This window comes from Cetorhinus maximus, chromosome 11 (assembly GCF_964194155.1).
Source record: "Cetorhinus maximus chromosome 11, sCetMax3.hap1.1, whole genome shotgun sequence".
In the NCBI taxonomy this organism is placed as follows: Eukaryota; Metazoa; Chordata; class Chondrichthyes; order Lamniformes; family Cetorhinidae; genus Cetorhinus; species Cetorhinus maximus.
Window position 1 is genome coordinate 18820679 of NC_135889.1, and position 20559 is coordinate 18841237.

Sequence of the window (20559 nt, forward strand, 5' to 3'; positions counted from 1 at the left end):
AATGCTGGCTTAGCATGTACGATGTGAAGGGAATTTGCATTTTTAGATAAATGAAGAGATTTAGATTTCAAAGGAATCTTAGTCTGTTTACAACTAGCCATATAAGCAAGGCTAAGGAATGTGTTTATTTTTCCTTAAGGTTCTGGACAATATATATTGGTACCATGAAAGTTTTTACGTTATGATGAAGATACAGTTTCAAAGACATATGGAACAGTAGAATTTACACATTAAAAAGAGAGAAACATATATAAAAGAGAATGAAAGGCTATGTGTCAGAAGGCATGTAAGATCTAACAGGAGTGTGTGAAATGGACTTAATGAAGCCTCCAGCCATTTGTGCATAAATCTGCTATATAGCGAAACTGAAGTTTGGGCAAAGCCATTTGGAATTCCACTGTCAAGTGGGTATTGTGACAATTTGCTGGTTCTGTTTTAAATCTCAAATCTATTTTGGACCATCGCCTTAAAGGGAGTGTAACTGGGGGTCAGGTTAATTAGGAATTTTAGGAGCTATTATAGTAGTAAGTAATTATGTGTGTGCTTGAAATCTTATATATTTTGTTAATAAATATTTTAACTTAATTTTTTAAATCTCTAAAGGTTTTGGTAGGCTTATTACTTCTGAAAGTATTTAACGATGAGATAGATAGATTTTTGAAATATCAGGGAGTTGAGGGTTATGAGGAGCTGGCACGAAAGAGGAGTTGAGGCCTTGGGGCAGATCAGCCATGATCTTATTGAATGGCGGGGCAGGCTTGAGGGGCCAAATGATCTACTCCTGCTCCTATTTCTTATGTGATAAGCTTTTGGTCACCTATCTAATAACTTCTTATGCAGCTTTGTATCAATTTTCTGTTTGATTACACTCCTGTGAAGCACCTTGGGATACTTTACGGTACTAAAGGTGCTATATAAGTGCAAGTTGTTGATTAAACTAACATCACTCTGTGTATTTTCACCCCCAATATTACTATTAGCCAGAAGTTTTTCTATGAAAGATGCAATACTTTTCGCACAGTGCATGCATGTGCTGGCTCAGCAGATCTCACACACATTCGTTAGTTTTTTCTTTTAAACTAAAGCCTGTAATGTCAGAAAAATACAATAAGAAACACACCAGACTAATAGCTATAGATTTCAGTTACGTTTTTTAAGAAAATAAATTGTGACAGCTGTCCAACATTTTGATTGAAAGCACTCCTGGTCTGATGATATTCACGTCATTGTGGCTGATTGTTATTTAACCAGTCGGTCAATGGAGCTGATTGCTCGTGCTATATCCGATGCCAAGTCATTGAAGCAGAGTTGGATCAATGGGGAGCAGTCTCTCCATAAGGAAGCAGTTTGATTGAAACCTTTGTGTTTCTATGGTAATGTGCATGTTCAGCAGATATATCGATTTTGATTATTTTTCATTACGACCTTTATGCTTACAGATATTTGAAAGTTCATACAATTTATATGGGGAATGAAAGGCATTGCTTTCTGACAAACCTGCTGTATATTATTGTAATGTTAATGTGCATACTGATATTTTATGAGATCAATTTTCCAGTAATAATAATAACACACAAAATGTGAACGTTCAGATTTGGAAATGTCACTGATTGATCACTTCAGGCTGTTCTTTAAAGTCAAGGCCTCACACTCGAGCCTGAAAAGTAACTTGTCACCTAGTAGGATCATTGTTGCAATTCTTCTCATATCTTAGTTACCTCTCAAGTACCTATGTTACCTATAAGTCGTCCCTTTACTAAAACATATTTTTGGCATAACCCTCAAAGATCGGGACCACGTATCAAGAATTGTCCCTCCATATTTTCTATCTGTTCATTTTGCCTGATGGAAAATGATGGGTCAAGTAAATTCCTGATATGCACTTCTAGCTGTCAGACTTCTTACTGTGAGCATGGGTTCATTATATCTCCCCCTGATCGTGAGATGGTGAAGGCAAGGAAGGTCATTTGGCCCCTCTTACTGCATTCATCCAGAACCAATCTATTCTCCATGATAGCACCTAACTAGCCACTACCACTCTACCCAGCGAGTGTTCCATGTGCTGGTCAATCTTTGTGTGAAGAATCTCCTGACATTTACTTTCTGCCAGATTGATGTTTCTTCCCTTCCCCGAGTCAAACAGTTTCACTTGAGAAAGTTAAAAGCAAAAAAACTGCGGATGCTGGAAATCCAAAACAAAAATAAAAGTACCTGGAAAAACTCAGCAGGTCTGGCAGCATCTGCGGAGACGAACACAGTTAACGTTTCGAGTCTGTCTGACTCTTCAACAGAATCTGTTGAAGAGTCATACGGACTCGAAACGTTAACTGTGTTCCTCTCCGCAGATGCTGCCAGACGTGCTGAGTTTTGCCAGGTATTTTTATTTTCACTTGAGAAGGTGTTCTGGATTTCCTATCTGGTCCTCTTCATCAATTCTTTCGAAGCTGAAGAACCCGAGTAGTGGATGGCCTGACCCAGCAATCTTCACTTTCAGCAAAAGCTGCTTTCACTTGGTTACAGAGACAATCAAGTTTTACAGTTGACGAACTCTCCCCAGCCAGGGGAAACATGCTTCCTGCATCTACCCTGCCAAACCCTGTAAGAATTTTGCATTCTTCAATTAGATCAACTCTCATTCTTCTAAACCGTAGAGAATACAGGCACAGGGCAGAATTTTCTGTGCCCACTGGTGTCGGGCGTGCTTGGCGGCGTGAGTCGACAAGGCCAGAAATCGGTTTCACAACATCGTGAAACCACTTTGCAATCGTCTGCTCAGCCCGTCGATGGCTGGCCCTGTTCCCCACCATCAGACATCAGAAATCTCATTGTAATGCATCTGCATATCATTGTACAGCCAGCCCGCCGGAACCACACCCCCCCCTGCTGGATCGTCCATCCACGGCGGCGTGACTGCATGCCGGTGCAGAACACGCCTTGACAAGTGTAACATGCAGAAGTCGGGACTTACCACCAAGATCTTGCTCACATTGCGAACATCTGAGGAGCAGAAGATGCTGGAGCCCAGCAGCGACAGCACACTGGAGGAACATCCATGGCATTCTGGGTAGATTCTGATGGACATGGCTCTGCTGCAAAGCAGCTCACTGAAGTTGGAAAATCACCATTGAGAGTCTGCTCACAACGGATGATGGTCGAAGGGGTGAAGAGGAAAGTCCAGCTGTGTTTGGGAGAGGAAGATATACCGGGGGGTGCGAGAGGAAGGTCTAGGATTGACTGGAAGAGGAAGAGGTATCAGGAAGGGGCAAGGTTGGGAGGGGGGGAAATGAAGGTATCCGGATAGAGTGAGGTTGGGAGGGGGAAATGAAGGTGTTGAGGGGAAGGCTGGGAGAGGGAGTACGGGGCAGGTGGGGGTAACAGGGGAACTGGGGGGGTAGGTATAAGGGAGGTGGAAGGTGTAAGGGAAGGAGTTTGGAGGGGGAAGGGGTGTGGAGAGGGAAGGGAGTCCAGGGGGAGGAAGCAGCATGGCGTGGGGAGGGAGTAAGGCTGCAGGAAGAAGCAAAGGTGTTTGAATGAGTCAGGAAGGGGGAAGGAGAAATGCTGCAGGAAGAAGTAAGGCTGGTTGAAAGAGTTTGGAGGGGGGAAGGACTAAGGGTGGTGGAAGAAGTAATGGTGTCTGAAGGGGCCAGGAAAGGGGAAGGACTAAGCGGGGTTCACTGCTGGGGGTGGGAGCGGGGGGAGTCTTGGGGGTGGAAGGGGTTCCAATGGGAGTAGGGGTCTGCAGTAGTGTGGGGGGGATGTCCAGGTAAGCGTGCAGGGGAGGGGTCTGATGACCTCATGACTGCCTCCTGGGGAGCGAACTGAGGGTGGGTGTGGAACGGGGGAATGGTGCGAATGATCAAGGCAGTAGGGTGCGAGGGTGGGGGTTTAATGGTAGCGATAGAAGGGTGGGTGGTGGGGACTGGGAGGCAGGCATGGATCCTGGGGGTGGGAAGGAGGAGGTTGAGAAGGTGAATGTGGATGGGGGTGGGATTTTCAGGATGGAAGGGAATGTGCACGTTCACCTGGACACCCCCGAAGGAAAAGGGTCATTGCCGGTAGGTCACGGAGGGGAGGTGGAAGGTGATGCTGGAGGGTCAACAGTGATGGGGGAAAGGAAATGGGTGACTCTGGGAGGGGAAAAGATGGGGAAGTGCACGAAAAACCGAACCCAGACCATGCTGTCCAAATTGAAAGTGAAACAAGAGTCATGGTGGGTAAGATCAGGTGGTGCACGGGGGCGGAGATGCAGCTCAGCTCAGATGGACAGCTGAAAGTGAACCCCAGCGGGCAGCATTGAAAATGCTCAGGACATTGAGGTGAGTGTGATATGTGAAGGATCAGCGTGCGTGGGAGAGTGCTTGCACGAGGCTCCAAAAGGCCCTGCCACACACACAAACACACACAAACACACAGACATACACACACACTTCTCCCTCCAGAGTCACTCGTTGGCCAGCTGCTCTCTCTGCAGTGACAGAGGACGAGGTTGAGAGGCTCACAGGACCCAGGGTGCCCAGCTGCCACTCCTCCCTTTGGATGCCCAGGGGCCCAAGCCTGAGGAGAAGGAGCACTGCAGGGGATGTCGAGGTGCCCTGTTTCCCTCTTGCGTTGCCACTGCAGGAACTCACCCATGGCTCTCACAATGGAGTGCAGGTCTGCACACATTTCCGCATTCTGCTGGACCAGGGTCTCCATGGCATCTGCCATCCTCCCCATGAGACCGCCATACACACACTTGTCTGTACCATTTCGTCAGAGAGTAGGTGGACCCACTCCTCCGACTCACGTGCCATTCTGTTGAGGGCTTCCAACAGCTCTGCGTGATGATCCTCCATCTTCTGCTGACTCTCCGGGATGAGTTGGAAAGCCAAATCCAGAGGCTTGTCATCTGACTCTGACCTCACAGATGCCTCTTCACCAGCAGTCCTCCGAGGGCCAGGGAACTCGGCTGAACCTGCCTCCTCCTGCTGCGGACACATGTCTGTGCGGTGACCACCAGATTGTGAACCTAAGCCTGTCTAGATCTTGGTCCCACCGAGGTGTGTGCCTCTGTGCTAGTGGAGGGTGTGGGTAAGAGCTGTGATGAGTCTTCCAGGCTGCTTATTTACAGCTCTTCAATGGAGGAGATGTCCTTTTGGCGGAGGCGAGGACGTGGATGGAGCATTTGGTGTGCATGTCTGGTTCACTTCCAGTCTCAGGGTGTTCTCCCACTTTCTCTCTCTCTCTCTCTCTCACACACACACACACACACACACGCACGCACACGCACACGCACACACACACACACCCGCTCATTCAATCTTCACAGCTCCAGTGAAAAAGCCCAAATTTCTCATGTTTCTCTTCCTCCAACCCTGCCTCCTCATCCTTCAGTGGTGAATCTACAACACATTTTCACTATTACTTTTATATCCTTTATCCTTGAGGGTGCACAAAACTACACAGTAAGTACAGTCTAATTACGGTCCTGTAAAATTCCAATATTACCTCCTTTCTTTTATGTTCTGTTACTTCTAGGCTAACCAAGGATTTGTTTATCTATTTTTATGGCCCTGTGTACTTGTGCTTTATCTTTTCAAGAACCTGTATATCTGCACAATAAGATTTCTCTGCTCCATTTAACGTCTTACACTTTTAAAATCTGTATTTCTTTCCTACTTCCAAAATCTATCACTACATATTTTTCTATGTTGAACAGCATCTGCCCAATCTCTGACCCCTGCTATATCCTACGTGGCTATGTCCAGCTACAGTCTTTCCCAATCAGCACTCACTCACCCACAGGCCCGGGAGGCCTGAAGATTAATATCACTTAGGGGGAGTTCGGGAAGGCTGTGAAGGTAGGAAGACGGGCTTCCTCTTGGCCCAGTCTAACACTACAGCTGCTTCAGGCCTTGCTGTTTCTGCAGCAGCCGCTCGTCTCCCTGGCCTCCTGGCCCGCTCTGCCATCTTGACTCCTGTAGCCTTTAAGTGGGCCAGCACCTGTGCGGGAGGGCGAGAGTGCGGTCAAGGGCAGACCACATCACCCAGAATGTACCCGGGCTGCCAAAACAAATGGCCACACAGACTCGGGTTCTCACTCCAGGGCAATAGGATCTCAAGTGCTGGAACTTTGTGCCGGAGCGGAGCACCCACCAATGCTTGTGAGCAAACACATTGGGGTGTGAGGCCGCCACTTGAGAGTGGGGCCGGTGCTGCCTGAGCCCGGGCCCCCTGAAGGCACAGGCCCTGATGGTCAGCTCCATGTGCAATCTCTTTCCCAGGCCCTACAGGCAAGTCTAGTTATCAATGCCAGTGGTGTAGTGGTATTATCACTGGACTCGTAATCCAGAGACCCAGGGTAATGCTCTGGGACCCGGGTTCGAATCTCGCCATGGCAGGTGGTGGAATTTGAATTCAATAAAAAATCTAGAATTAAAAGTCTAATGATTACCATGGAATCATTGTTGATTATTGTAAAAACCCATCTGGTTCACTAATGTCCTTTAGGGAAGGAAATCTGTCATCCTTACCTGGTCTGGCCTACACGTGACTCCAGACCGGCAATTGCGGCTCTGTCGACCCAGCAAAGTCCTCCTTACTAACATCTGGAGGCTAGTGCCGAAATTTGGAGAGCTGTCTCACAGACCAGTCAAGCAACAGCCTGACATAATCATCCTCACGGAATCATATCTTACAGATAATGTCCCAGACACCATCATCACCATCCCTGGGTATGTCCCGTCCCACCGGCAGGACAGGCCCAGCAGAGGTGGCAGCACAGTGATATACAGTCGGGAGGGAGTTGTCCTGGGAGACCTCAACATCGACTCTGGACCCCATGAAGTCTCATGGAATCAGGTCAAACATGGGTAAGGAAATCTGCTGATTACCACGTACTGCCCTCCCTCAGCTGATGAATCATTACTCCTCCATGTTGAACACCACTTGGAGGAGGCACTGAGGGTGGCAAGGGCGCAAAATGTAGTCAGGGTGGGGGACTTCAATGTCCATCACCAAGAGTGGCTCAGTAGCACCAGTACTGGCTGAGCCCTAAATAACCTAGCTCCTAGACTGGATCTGCAGCAGGTGCTGAGGGAACCTCTAAGAGGAAAAGTCATACTTGACCTCATCCTCACCACCCTGCCTGCCACAGATGCATCTGTCCATGACAGTATCGGTTGGAGTGACCACCGCGCAGTCGTTGTGGAAACGAAGTCCCGCCTTCACATTGAGGATAACCTCTATTTTGTTGTGTGACACTGCCACCGTGCTAGATGGGTTAGATTTTGAACAGTTCTAGCAACTCTAGACTGGGCAACCATGTGCTGCTGTGGTCCATCAGCAGCAGCAGAATTGTACTTCAACACAATCTGTAACCTCATGGCCTGGCATATTCCCCCACTCTAACATTACCATCAAGCCAGGGGATCAACCCTGCTTCAGAAGAGTGCAGGAGGGCATGCCAGGAGCAGCACCAGACATACCTAAAAATGAGGTGTCAACGTGGTGAAGCTATAACACAGGATTACTCGTGTGCCAAACAGCATAAGCAACAAGTCATAGACAGGACTAAGCGATCCCACAACCAACGGATCAGATCTTAGCTCTGCAGTCCTGCCACATCCAGTCATGAATGGTGGTGGACAATTAAACAACTCGCTGGAGGAGGAGGCTCCACAAATATCCCCATCCTCATTGATGGAGGAGCCCAGCACATAAGTGCAAAAGATAAGGCTGAAGCATTTGCTACAATCTTCAGCCAGAAGTGCCAAGTGGATGATCCATCTCGGACTCCTCCGGAGGTCCCCAGCATCACAGATACCAGTCTTCAGCCAATTCGATTCACTCCACGTGATATCAGGAACAGCTAAAGGCACTGGATACAGCAAAGGCTATGGGCCCTGACAACACTCCGCCAATAGTACTGAAGACTTGTGCTCCAGAACTTGCCATGCCCCTAGCCAAGCTGTTCCAGTACAGCTACAACACTGTCATCTACCCGGCTATGTGAAAAATTGCCCAGGTATGTCCTGCACACAAAAAGTAGGCCAAATCGAACCCGGCCAATTATTGCCCCATCAGTCTACTCTCCATCAGCAGTAAAGTAATGGAAGGGGTCATCAACAGTGGTATCAAGCGATGCTTGCTTAGCAATAACCTGCTCACTGATGCCCAGTTTGGGTTCCGCTAGGGTCACTCAGCTCCTGACTTCATTACAGCTTTGGTTCAAACATGGACAAAAGAGCTGAACTCCCGAGGTGAGGTGAGAGTGACTGCCCTTGACATCAAGGCAGCATTTGACCGAGTGTGGCATCAAGGAGCCCTAGCAAAACTGGAGTCAATGGGAATCAGGGGAAAACTCTCCACTGGTTGGAGTCATACCTAGCACAAAGGAAGATGGCTGTGGTTGTTGGAGGTCAGTCATCTCAGCTCCAGGACATCACTGCAGGAGTTCCTCAGGGACGTGTCCTTGGCCCCACCATCTTCAGCTGCTTCATCAATGACCTTCCTTCCATCATAAGGTCAGAAGTGGGGATGTTCGCTGATGATTGCACAATGTTCAGCACCATTCGCAACTCCTCAGATACTGAAGCAGTCCATGTCCAAATGCAGCAAGATCTGGTCAATATCCAGGCTTGGGCTGACAAGTGGCAAGTAACATTCGTGCCAAGCAAGTGCCAGGCAATGACCATCTCCAACAAGAGAGAATCTAACCATCGCCCCTTGATGTTCAATGACATTACCATCACTGAATCCTCCACTATCAACATCCCGGGCGTTACCATTGACCAGAAACTGAACTGGACTAGCCATATAAATACAGTGGCTGCAAGAGCAGGTCAGAGGCTAGGAATCGTGCGACGAGTAACTCACCTCCTAACTCCCCAAAGCCTGTCCACTATCTACAAGGCACAAGTCAGGAGTGTGATGGAATACTCCCCACTTGGCAGCTCCCACAACACTCAAGAAGCTTGACACCGTCCAGGATAAAGCAATCCACTTGATTGGCACCACATGCACAAACATTCACTCCCTCCACCACTGAAGCACAGTAGCAGCAGTGTGTACCATCTACAAGATGCAATGCAGGGGGAATTCACCAAGGCTGCTTCGACAGCACCTTCCAAACTGACGACTAGTACCATCTAGAAGGACAAGGGCTGCAGATAGATGGGAACACCACCACCTGGAAGTTCCCCTCCAAACCACTCACCATCCTGACTTGGAAATGTATTGCCGTTCCTTCTCTGTCACTGGGTCAAAATCCTGGAACTCCCTTTCTAACAGCATTGTGGGTGTACCTACACCACATGGACTGCAGCGGTTCAAGAAGGCAGCTCACCACTACCTCCTCAAGGGCAACTAGGGATGGGCAATAAATGCTGGCCCAGCAAGCGAAGCCCACATCCCATGAATGAATAAAAAAAATGCATGCACCCATAAATTGCCCAGCTTTTCATGCTGTACGCAAGGCATGTGGCATTGCAAGATTTTGGAAGCACCAATGCAGAAAACAAAGGCCAGAATAAGTGGTTCGATATCATGAGAAGCCACAACCAAAAGCTGGGCAAGTACAGCATTCCAGTCAACCAAGAGAACGTATGAAACAGCGACAAGGTCCGCGAGATGTCCAGCCAAGCTACACAGTCAGATGATGAGGATGACCAGACCATCAATACACAAAGTGAGCCGACATTCAGCACGGTGAACGGCACAATGGTACCAACAGAAACTTTTGTCACGTCCAGATGCAGGGTCTGGATAACATATATATAAAACAGGATAGAGGATAGATGCAAACATCTTTCCACTTGGTTCACTGAAATGTATGCAGCCACAGAGTGGGGATTCAACCAATCACTGCCAAACTCACCGCATACAATGGCTTAGACAATCCATCCCTGGGATCCATTACACTCAAGTATCACTGCAAAAACTCACCCTGGTCACCCCAGATACTTTATATTGTGGACGTCACAGGTCCAATGATCGCAGGCCTACCAGCGTGCAAGGACCTGTCCTTAGTCACCATCTATAGCATCATGAAAACCATGACAAGAACCGCAGACCACAAGGAGCACCATCGGAAACCCTGTGCTTACACTGGGAGAAGACCACCTGACTGCAACATAGATTATCAACCAACAGGCTGATCAGGGCAGTTGGAACTGAGTATGTATACCCATTCTGAACTTGTAAACCTCATCATACTGCAGACAAATGCAGCCAACACTCCCTAGTCATCATTCATCCATACTCCCAGGAACACGTGATGCATTACTTGAAAATCAGGGCAAAATGAAAGATGTCCATGATGGGCAGGCGGGTAACGAACTACCAACCTCGAACATCGGAATGAAAGACGAAGTACAACACCCAACTGATGGCACATACAATTCAGCAGAAATTGTCAGCATATGTCCAGAAGGTATACCATATCGCGAACACCAAATGGCATGATAGTGTAAAAAAACAGATGGCAAATCAGAACAACACCGCAGCCAGAAACACTGAGTAATCATATTGTGAACAGAACACGGTCTAAGACGTAACATAAAAAAAGTAGCCCTAACCAGCATTCTGAAAACGTACAGCAGCCTCCAGCAAAGATCAACTTAACTAAGTCTGTTCAGATAAGCAAACACCGATACCTTTGAGACTTGTAAGTTTATTGCTTTTGTATAATGTTTTATTCAGACACAATGGGAAGAGTTTTTCTCTTGTAGGGCAGGCGCATGCCTGACCTGAACGAGAGTAAAATAGTGCGCGATGATGTCAGGCGAGCGTCCCGACGTCATCACGCACTCTCGCGATAATTTGCTCAGCGGGTGTGCACGAGAGGTGGCAGCGCATCCGCCGACAATTAAGAGGCTTGTTAAGGCCCTTAACCAATTAATTAAATCGGATTTTTCGCTGCCCGTCCAACTGTTTGGTTGGCCAGTGGGCGAAAAGGCCAAATGGCCTTTGGATTTTTTATGAAACCTCATCCATGGACAGGATGAGGTTTCCAACAGGAATTAAAAATAAGATAAAAATGTTTAAATCTCATTTACAACATGTCCCTGCTCATGAGACAGAGTCACATGAGGGGACATGTTCACCTTATTCTTTAAATCTTTATTTGTACTGTTATAAATCTTCAGCTCCTGAGGCATTCCTGTGCCTTCAGGGAGCTTTCAGTGTGCACATCCGTGCGCATACCCAAGCTTCCGCGCTTGCCCTCCTCCAGCCCCCACCCCAGCAGCACTCAGCGTTGCAGCGCGATTCATTGTCCAGCCAGTGTGAAATCACAGTCGGGGCCCAATCACGGGCAGTGGTCAGTTTTGCGACTGCTCCCAGGCCCGCCTGCCCGCCACGCCCACCCAACGAGGTAAAAATCATGTCCAATGTTATTTTCTTTGATGTCATGTAAATAGTTTGATTCTTTAAAGGTGAACTTTTAGTTAGAAAAATGGGGAATGATATGATATGAGGTATATGTACCTTAAGGGTGCAATATCTTAAACTGCTGTCACTCACTACTACCTTAACAGAGTGTGATGTATTAGTCCCATGACTTGCAGTCAGTCTACAAGCAACAGCAGTGGGAATCAGATGTACCATACATAGCCTTCTAGTTAACTTTATCTATATATAGTATTATCTTCAAATAGAGAACCCGCTTTATTGTTTCACCAACCTTTGCTTTCTGGTCCCACCGTGGTGGTTCCTGCAGCGGGCCAGCCAAAATTCCATTGGCTTTCGGCGGGACCAGAAGATCCTGGTGGTGACCGGGGCTGGAAAATCTCGGCCAGAGACAATTTACCCGAGTGGGCAACAAGATGGCAGATGGAGTACAATGTGTGAAAGCATGAGGTTATTCACTATGTAATAGTAATAGAAATGGAGAGTATTTTTAAAAGGTGTGAAATTTTTAAACATTATGCTCATAGAGCCTTAGCTGTACTCCTACAATTAGCATGGATAGAGGATTGGTTAACTAATAGAAGACAGAGAGTTGGTATAAGGGGGACATTTTCAGGATGGCAACCTGTAACTAGTGGAGTGCCACAGGGATCAGTGCTGGGGCCTCAATTATTTACTATCAATTATTATCAATGACTTAGATGAGGGAAGTGAATGTACTATTGCCATATTTGCGGATGATACAAAAGTGGTGGGAAGCAAGTGGTGAGATGACACAAGGAGTCTACAGAGGGATATAGATAGAATAAGAGAATGGGCAAAAACTTGGCAGATGGAAGATAATGTGGGAAAATGTGAGGTTATGCACTTTGGCAGGAAGAATAGAGCGGCTGGATATTATTTAAATGGAGAAAGACTGCAGAAAGCTGCAGCACAGAGGGATTTGGGACTTGTGCATGAATCCCAAAAAGCTAACATACAAGTTCAATAAGTTCACCAGTTAGACCGCACCTAGAATGCTGTGAACAGTTTTGGCCCCCTTATCTAAGGAAAGATATACTGGCATTGGAGGCAGTCCAGAGAAGGTTCACTAGGTTGATCCCGTGTATGGAGTGATTTTCTTATGAGGAGAGGTTGAGTAGGTTGGACCTGCAGTCATTGGAGTTTAGAAGAATGAGGGGCAACCTTTTGAAACATATAATATTCTTTGGGGACTTGACAGGATAGATGCTGAGAGGTTGTTTCCACTTGTGGGATAGCCTAGGACTAGAGGGCATAATCTCAGAGTAAGAGGTCGCCCACTTGAAACAGATGAGGAGGAGTTTCTTCTCTCAGAGGGAAGTTAATCTATGGAATTCTTTACCGCAGAGGGCTGTAGAAGCTGGGTCATTAAGTATATTCAAGGTGGAGAGATTTTTAATCAGTAAGGGAATCAAGGGTTATGGGGAAAAGGCAGGAAAGTGGAGTTGAGGATTATCAGATCAGCCATGATCTCATTGAATGGCGGAGCAAACTCGATGGGCCGAATGGCCTACTTCTGCTCCTACGTCTTATGATCTTATACTTAGAGTGTTGTTCACAGTTTTGCTCTCCATTTCTAAGGAAGGATAAATTTGCCTTGGAAGCGGATCAGTGTACATTCACTCGATTGATTCCTGGGATGAGAGGATTTTTCTATGATGACAGGCTGAGTAAATTGAGGCTATACTCTCTGGAGTTTAGGAGAATGAGAGCTGATTTCATTGGAAGACTCTGAGGGAACTTGACAGGGTAGATACTGTGGTTGTTTCCCCTGACGGGAGAATCTAGAACACCGGGAGCACAGTTTCAGAATATTGGGCCGATCATGTAGGACTGAGATGAGGAGATATTTCTTCACCCGGAGAGTTGCGAATCTTTGGAATTATCTACCCCAGAGGGTTATGGACGCTCCATTATTGAACATATTCAAGGCAAGATAGATTTTTGACTTTCAGCGAGTGGGATATGGGGAGCTGGCGGGAAAGTGGATTGAGGCAGAAGATCAGCCATGATCATGTCGAATGGCAGAATAGGTTCGAGGGGTTGGATAGTCTATTCATACTCCTATTTCTTATGTTATATATTTATATACACAAATAGATGCATATATATATATATACACATACATACATGACTACATCGAAGTACACCTACATGCATCCACATAGATGTGTGCATGTATAAGTGTATTGGCGCATGTATATGCATATATATGCACTTGCCCATACATGCACACACATGCATACAAACATATGTACATTCATACACATGTGCCTATGTCCAAATACATGGATGTTCACATTAATAATCATTTGAAAGTATAATCAGGCACAGTTTTGGTAAAGTTTTTTTTAAAAAAATCTAAAAGTAATATTACTGACAACATTCAGAAAGTTACCACAGTGGATTCCACTCTCAGTTACTATGTCATATCCTCAACATTTGAACTTGCATCTTTCCACCACTGAACCTCTTGGTTACAAATGGGCTTGCATCAGGGGTTTCATGTCCTCTGATGAATCATCAGAAGAAGAAATTGCTAAAGCAATGCCTGGCTGTCAAACAGTTGTCTAGCAGCAGCAGATAAACAACACTTTCACACATGTGCACATGCACATACATGCAAGCTCCTGCACACAAGTATGTTAGGCACAATTTTTGTAAAAACTCAATAGAGTGAAGCTCAATTTACAGAATGAAAAATGCCAATATTTCAGTTCACTTAGTATAATAAGCGAGTGGAAGAAGATGTCTGTAATGTGAAAATACTGTCCGCTTATAATGAAAATTGGAGTATTAATCCTCCATTACTGATGGCACAAAAGGGAAGAAGAATACAGTGTATGGATCATTGCTAACTGATAGTCCTAAAGTGCCTAATCTCTGCCTGCACCCGCATAGTGATCCTCTTAATTATGCTTTTAGAAGCCTCAACTCCATCTCAGCAGCTGTGAACAATTAGTCTCAGGATTACAGTGCTTTTCTGCAAAGTATACAGTCAGATCCCAGGTCAGGTTCACAATTCGGAGAAGTAGAAGATTCTGCACTTCGCTAGATTAGCGAGTCCCTGAATCAATATGGAGCACAGCAATTTCTAGGCGAGCTGGCCATTTACTGTAAGTGAACTTGAACTAACTGCTTCTTCCATTATATCAAACTGTCAATCAGTAGCGCTCAGTCAGTTGCCTTATCCTGTTAGGATGTTTTGATATGATAGTATACTAGGCCCCGGTATATTAAATATTGTTTGCCACTGTACTTATGCAATTGGACTTTGCATCAGTGCAGAAGTGTACACAGATCTCTGATTAGACTGGCATATTCACTTGCTAAATATTGTAACCATCCCCAGTTTGTAGGTGCATGGTGTAACTTAGTTACTGCTAAACTGCATTTGAGAGATTCTTCAATTTTCCCTGTCACATCCCCTGTACACAAGCTCCTCTTTAGTAAGAATGTTTATTTCTCCAGTTTATTTCTCTGAATTGTGAATTGTTTCCAAGATGCTGCTTTATTTGGAGGTAAACAAATGTTATGCTTGTGCTATGGATTTGTGTACAAAAAAAAATCAAGGTTTGTCTGAAGGCATGCAGCTGTTGATGAATATGTTTAGACATGTGAAAGGAGCAGGAGTCACTCTCCTGAAAGCTCCATCATTACTTTCAGTAATGGTTCAGTCTGGATGTTAAACTCTGATTCATGATAGAGTTTGAAGAGAAACTATTTTACCAATCTGCAGGGTATATAGTGACCAGGCGAGGTAAACATTTATGTTATTTTATCTCTCACCAAGACATGCCGGACCCTGAAGAACTTTCTGGTGGAATCATTCCCTTGGTAATTTGCTTATGCAAAGCGTGCCTATAATTTAATAGCATAAGCGGGTATCGAATTGTTGGACAGTTCTTCCCTTGGAAGAGAAGGATGACAAAGAATGCTGCACTTTGGAGTAACATGCGTTGTTTCCCTTGCAGTTACGAAGACGGTGTGTGCACAGCAGTGTGACGAGCGATGCTTCAGCCCATTTGTTAGCGACTGCTGCCATCGGGAATGTGCGGGGGGCTGTTCGGGGCCAAAGGACACCGATTGCTTTGTATGTGACCGCAAGTAACATTGACCAACTTCAAGTTTATGACAGCATCATTAAGCCATTTCAAGGTCTTTACAGTAACATTGACCCATTTCAAGTTCATTATAGTGACACTGACCCAATTCAAGTTCATTACAGTGACACTGACCCAATTCAAGTTCATTACAGTGATACTGACCCAATTCAAGTTCATTACAGTGACACTGACCCAATTCAAGTTCATTACAGTGAGACTGACCCAATTCAAGTTCATTATAGTGACATTGACCTAATTCAAGTTCATGAGAGTGGCACTGACCCAATTCAAGTTCATTACAGTAACAGTGACCCATTTCAAGTTCATTGCAGTGACATTGACCCAATTCAAGTTCATTAGAGTGACACTGACCCATTTTAAATTCATTACAGTTACATTGACCCAATTCATGTTCATTACAGTGACATTGACCCAATTCAAACTGATTACGATGGCACTGACTCAATTCAAGTTCATTACGGTGACACTGAGCCAATTCAAGTTCATTACAATGACATTGACCCAATTCAAGTTAATTACAGTGACATTGACACAATTCTTATTCATTCCAATGACACTGACCCAAAACATCTTCAGTACAGTGACATCGACCCATTTCAAGTTAATTACAGTGACATTGACCCAATTCAAGTTCGTTACAGTGACATTGACTCAATTCAAGTTTATTACAGTGATGTTAAGCCAATTAAAATTCATTACAATGACACTGACCTTATTCCAGTTCATTACTGTAACATTGACCAAATTCAAGTTCATTGCAGTGACACTGACCCAATTCAAGTTCATTACAGTGACACTGATCCAATTCAAATTCTTTACAGTGACACTGACCCAATTCAAGTTTATTACAGTGAGATTGAGCCAATTAAAATTCATTACAATGACACTGACCCAATTTCAGTTCATCACCGTAACATTGACCCATTTCATATTCATTGCAGTGACACTGAGCCAATCCAATTTCACTACAGTGACATTGACCCAATTCAAGTTCATTTCAGTGATGGTGACCCAATTCAAGTTCATTGCAGTGACATTGACCCAATTCAAGTTCATTACCGTAACATTGACCCAATTCAAGTTCATTGCGGTGACATTGACCCAAATCAAGTTAATTGCAGTGACATTGACACAATTCTTATTCATTCCAATGACACTGACCCAAAACATCTTCAGTACAGTGACATTGACCCATTTCAAGTTAATTACAGTGACATTGACTCAATTCAAGTTCGTTACAGTGACATTGACTCAACTCAAGTTTATTACAGTGATATTAAGCCAATTAAAATTCATTACATTGACACTGACCTTATTCCAGTTCATTACTGTAACATTGACCAAATTCAAGTTCATTTCAATGACACTGACCAATTCAAGATCATTACAATGACACTGACCCAATTCAAGTTCATTGCAGTGACACTGACCCAATTCAAATTCTTTATAGTGACACTGACCCAATTCAAGTTCATTACAGTGACATTGACCCAATTCAGGTTTATTACAGTGAGATTGAGCCAATTAAAATTCATTACAATGACACTGACCCAATTTCAGTTCATCACCGTAACATTGACCCATTTCAAATTCATTGCAGTGACACTGAGCCAATCCAATTTCACTACAGTGACATTGACCCAATTCAAGTTTATTTCAATGACGTTGACACAATTCAAGTTCATTGTAGTGACATTGACCCAATTCAAATTCATTACAATGATATTGACCCAATTCAAGTTCATTACCGTAACATTGACCTAATTCAAGTTCATTGCGGTGACACTGACTCAATTTAAGTTCAGTACAGTGACACTGACCCAATTCAAGTTCATTGCAGTAACAGTGACCCAATTCAATTTCATTACAGTGGCATTAACCCAATTCAAATTCAATACAGTGACACTGACCCAATTCAAATTCAATACAGTGACACTGACCCAATTCAAATTCAATACAGTGACATTGAGCCAATTAAAATCCATTACAATGACACTGACCCAATTCCAGTTCATTACCATAACATTGACCCATTTCAAGTTCATTGCAGTGATACTGACCCAATCCAAGCTTGCTGCAGTGACATTGACCCAGTTCAAGTTCATTTCAATGACACTGACCCAATTGAATTTCATTGCAGTGACATTGACTCAATTCCAGTTCATTACAGTGACATTGACCCAATTCAAGTTCATTACAGTGACATCGACCCAATTCAAATTCATTACAATGGTGCATAGAAATATACATAGAAAAGAGGAACAGGAGCAGGCCATTCGGCCCTTTGAACCCGCTCCGCCATTCATTATGATCATGGCTGATCATCCAACTCAATAGCTTGTTCCTGGTTTCTCCCCATATCCTTTGATCTCTTTCGCCCCAAGAGCTATATCCAACTCCTTCTTGAAAACATACAATGTTTTGGCCTCAACTACTTTCTGTGGTAGTAAATCCCATAGGCTCACCACTCTCTGGGTGAAAAGATTTCTCCTCATCTCAGTTCTCAATGGTCTACCCTGTATCCTAGACTGTGACCCTTGGTTCTGGACTCCCCCACCATCGGGAACATCCTTCCTGCATCTACCCTGTCTAGTCCTGTTAGAATTTTATAGGTTTCTATGAGACCCCCCCTCATTCTTCTGAACTACAGCGAATATAACCCTAACCAACTCAATCTCTCCTCATATGTCAGTCCCGCCATCCCAGGAATCAGTCTGGTAAACCTTCACTGCACTCCCTCTATAGCAAGTACATCCTTCCTCAGATAAGGAGACCAAAACTGCACACAATATTCCAGGTCTGGTCTCACCAAGGCCCTGTACAATTGCAGCAAGACATCCCTGTTCCTGTACTCGAATCCTCTGGCTATGAAGGCCAACATACCATTTGCCTGCTTTACCGCTTGCTGCACCTGCATGCTTACCTTCAGCAACTGGTGTACGAGGACACCCAGATCTCATTGCACATTCCCCTCTCTCAATTTATAGCCGTTCAGATAATCATCTGCCTTCCTGTTTTTGCTACCAAAGTGGATAACCTCACATTTATCCACATTATACTGCATCTGCCATGCATTTGCCCGCTCACTCAGCTTGTCCAAATCACACTGAAGTATCTCTGCATCCTCCCCACAGCTCACCCTCCCATCCAGCTTTGTGTCATCTGCAAATTTGGAGATGTTACATTTAATTCCCTCATCTAAATCATTAATATATATTGTGAATAGCTGTGGTCCCAGCACCGATCCCTGCAGTACCCCGCTAATCACTGCCAGCCATTCGCAAAAAGACCCATTTATTCCTACTCTTTGTTTCCTGTCTGCCAACCAGTTTTCTATCCATCTCAATACACTACCCATGCGCTTTAATTTTACATGCCAATCTCTGATGTGGGACTTTGTCGAAAGCCTTCTGAAAGTCCAAATAAACCACATCCACTGGCTCCCCCTCATCAACTCTACTAGTTACATCCTCGAAAAATTCCAGTAGATTTGTCAAGCATGATTCCCTTTCATAAATCCATGCTGACTCTGTCTGATTATGCCACTGTTTTCCACGTGCTCAGCTATTAAAATCTTTCATAATGGACTCTAGAATTTTCCTCACTACCGATGTCAGGCTGACTGGTCTTTAATTCCCTGCTTTCTCTCTACCCCCCCTTTTTAAATAGTGGGGTTACATTAGTTACCCTCCAATCTGTAGGAACTGTTCCAGAGTATATAGAATCTCAGAAGATGACCACCACTATTCATTATTTCTAGGGCCACTTCCTTAAGTACTCTGGGATGTAGATTATCAGGCCCTGGGGATTTATTGGCCTTCAATCCCATCAATTTCCCCAACACCATTTCCCTACTAATACTGATTTCTTTCAGTTCCTCCCTCTCACTAAACCCTGTGTTCCCCAACATTTCTGGTATGTTATTTGTGTCCTCCTTTGTGAAGACAGAATTAAAGTATGTATTTAGTTGGTCAGCCATTTCTTTGTTCCCCATTATAAATTCCCCTGTTTCTGTCTGTAAGAGACCTATGTTTGTCTTCACCAATCTTTTTCTCTTCAAATACCTTTGGAAACTTTTACAGTCAGTTTTTGTGTTCCCCGCAAGCTTACTCTTGTATTCTATTTTCCCCTTTTTAATCAATCCCTTGGTCCTCCTTTGCTGAATTGTAAATTGCTCCCAATCCGCAGGTCTTGTTTTTTTTTCTGGCCAATTTGTATGCCTCTTCCTTGGAACTAATACTATCTCTAATTTCCCTTGTAAGCCATGGTTTGGCCACCTTTCCTGTTTTACTTTTGCACCAGACAGGAATAAACAATTGTTGCAGTTCACCCATGCGCTCTTTGAATGTTTGCCATTGCCTATCCACCATCATCCCTTTAAGTAACAATTCCCAATCCATCATAGCCAACTCGCGCCTCATACTATCGTAGTTTCCTTTATTAAGATTCAGGATCCTAGTCTCAGAATCAACTACGTCGCTCTTCATCTTGATGAAGAATTCTATCATATTAGGGTCGCTCATCCCCAAGGAGCCTCGCACAATTAAATGGCCAATTATTCCTTTCTCATTACACAATACCCAGTCTAGGATGGCCTGTTCTCTAGTTGGTTCCTCAATATATTGATCCAGAAAAACATCCTGTACACACTCCAGGAATTGCACCTCTACGGTATTGTCACTAAATAGATTTGCCCAAACTATATGCAGATTAAAGTCACACATAATTACAGATGCTCCTTTATTGCATGCATCCCTAATTTCCTGTTTAATGCCATTCCCAAAATCACCACTACAGTTTGGGGGTGTATGTACAGCCCCCACTAATGTTTTTTGCCCCTTAGCATTTCTCAGCTCTACCCATACAGACTCCACATCGTCAGAACTAATATCTGACACTGACCCAATTCAAGTTCATTACAGCAACATTGACCCAATTCAAGTTCATTGCAGTGACACTGACTCAATTTAAGCTCCGTTTGGTGGCATTGAGCCAATTCAAGTTCATTGCAGTGACACTGACT

General features: G+C 44.6%; 1 protein-coding gene across 1 annotated transcript in view; it reads left to right on the top strand.

Annotated features, from left to right (window-relative positions):
- The window catches only part of LOC144686417 (receptor tyrosine-protein kinase erbB-4-like), a 974945-nt gene that overhangs the window by 549084 nt on the left and 405302 nt on the right, over positions 1-20559 (top strand). Inside the window, exon 6 of the mRNA XM_078551583.1 lies at positions 15384-15502. Within this exon, the coding sequence (XP_078407709.1) occupies positions 15384-15502 (119 nt within the window). The remainder of the gene's footprint in view (positions 1-15383; positions 15503-20559) is intronic.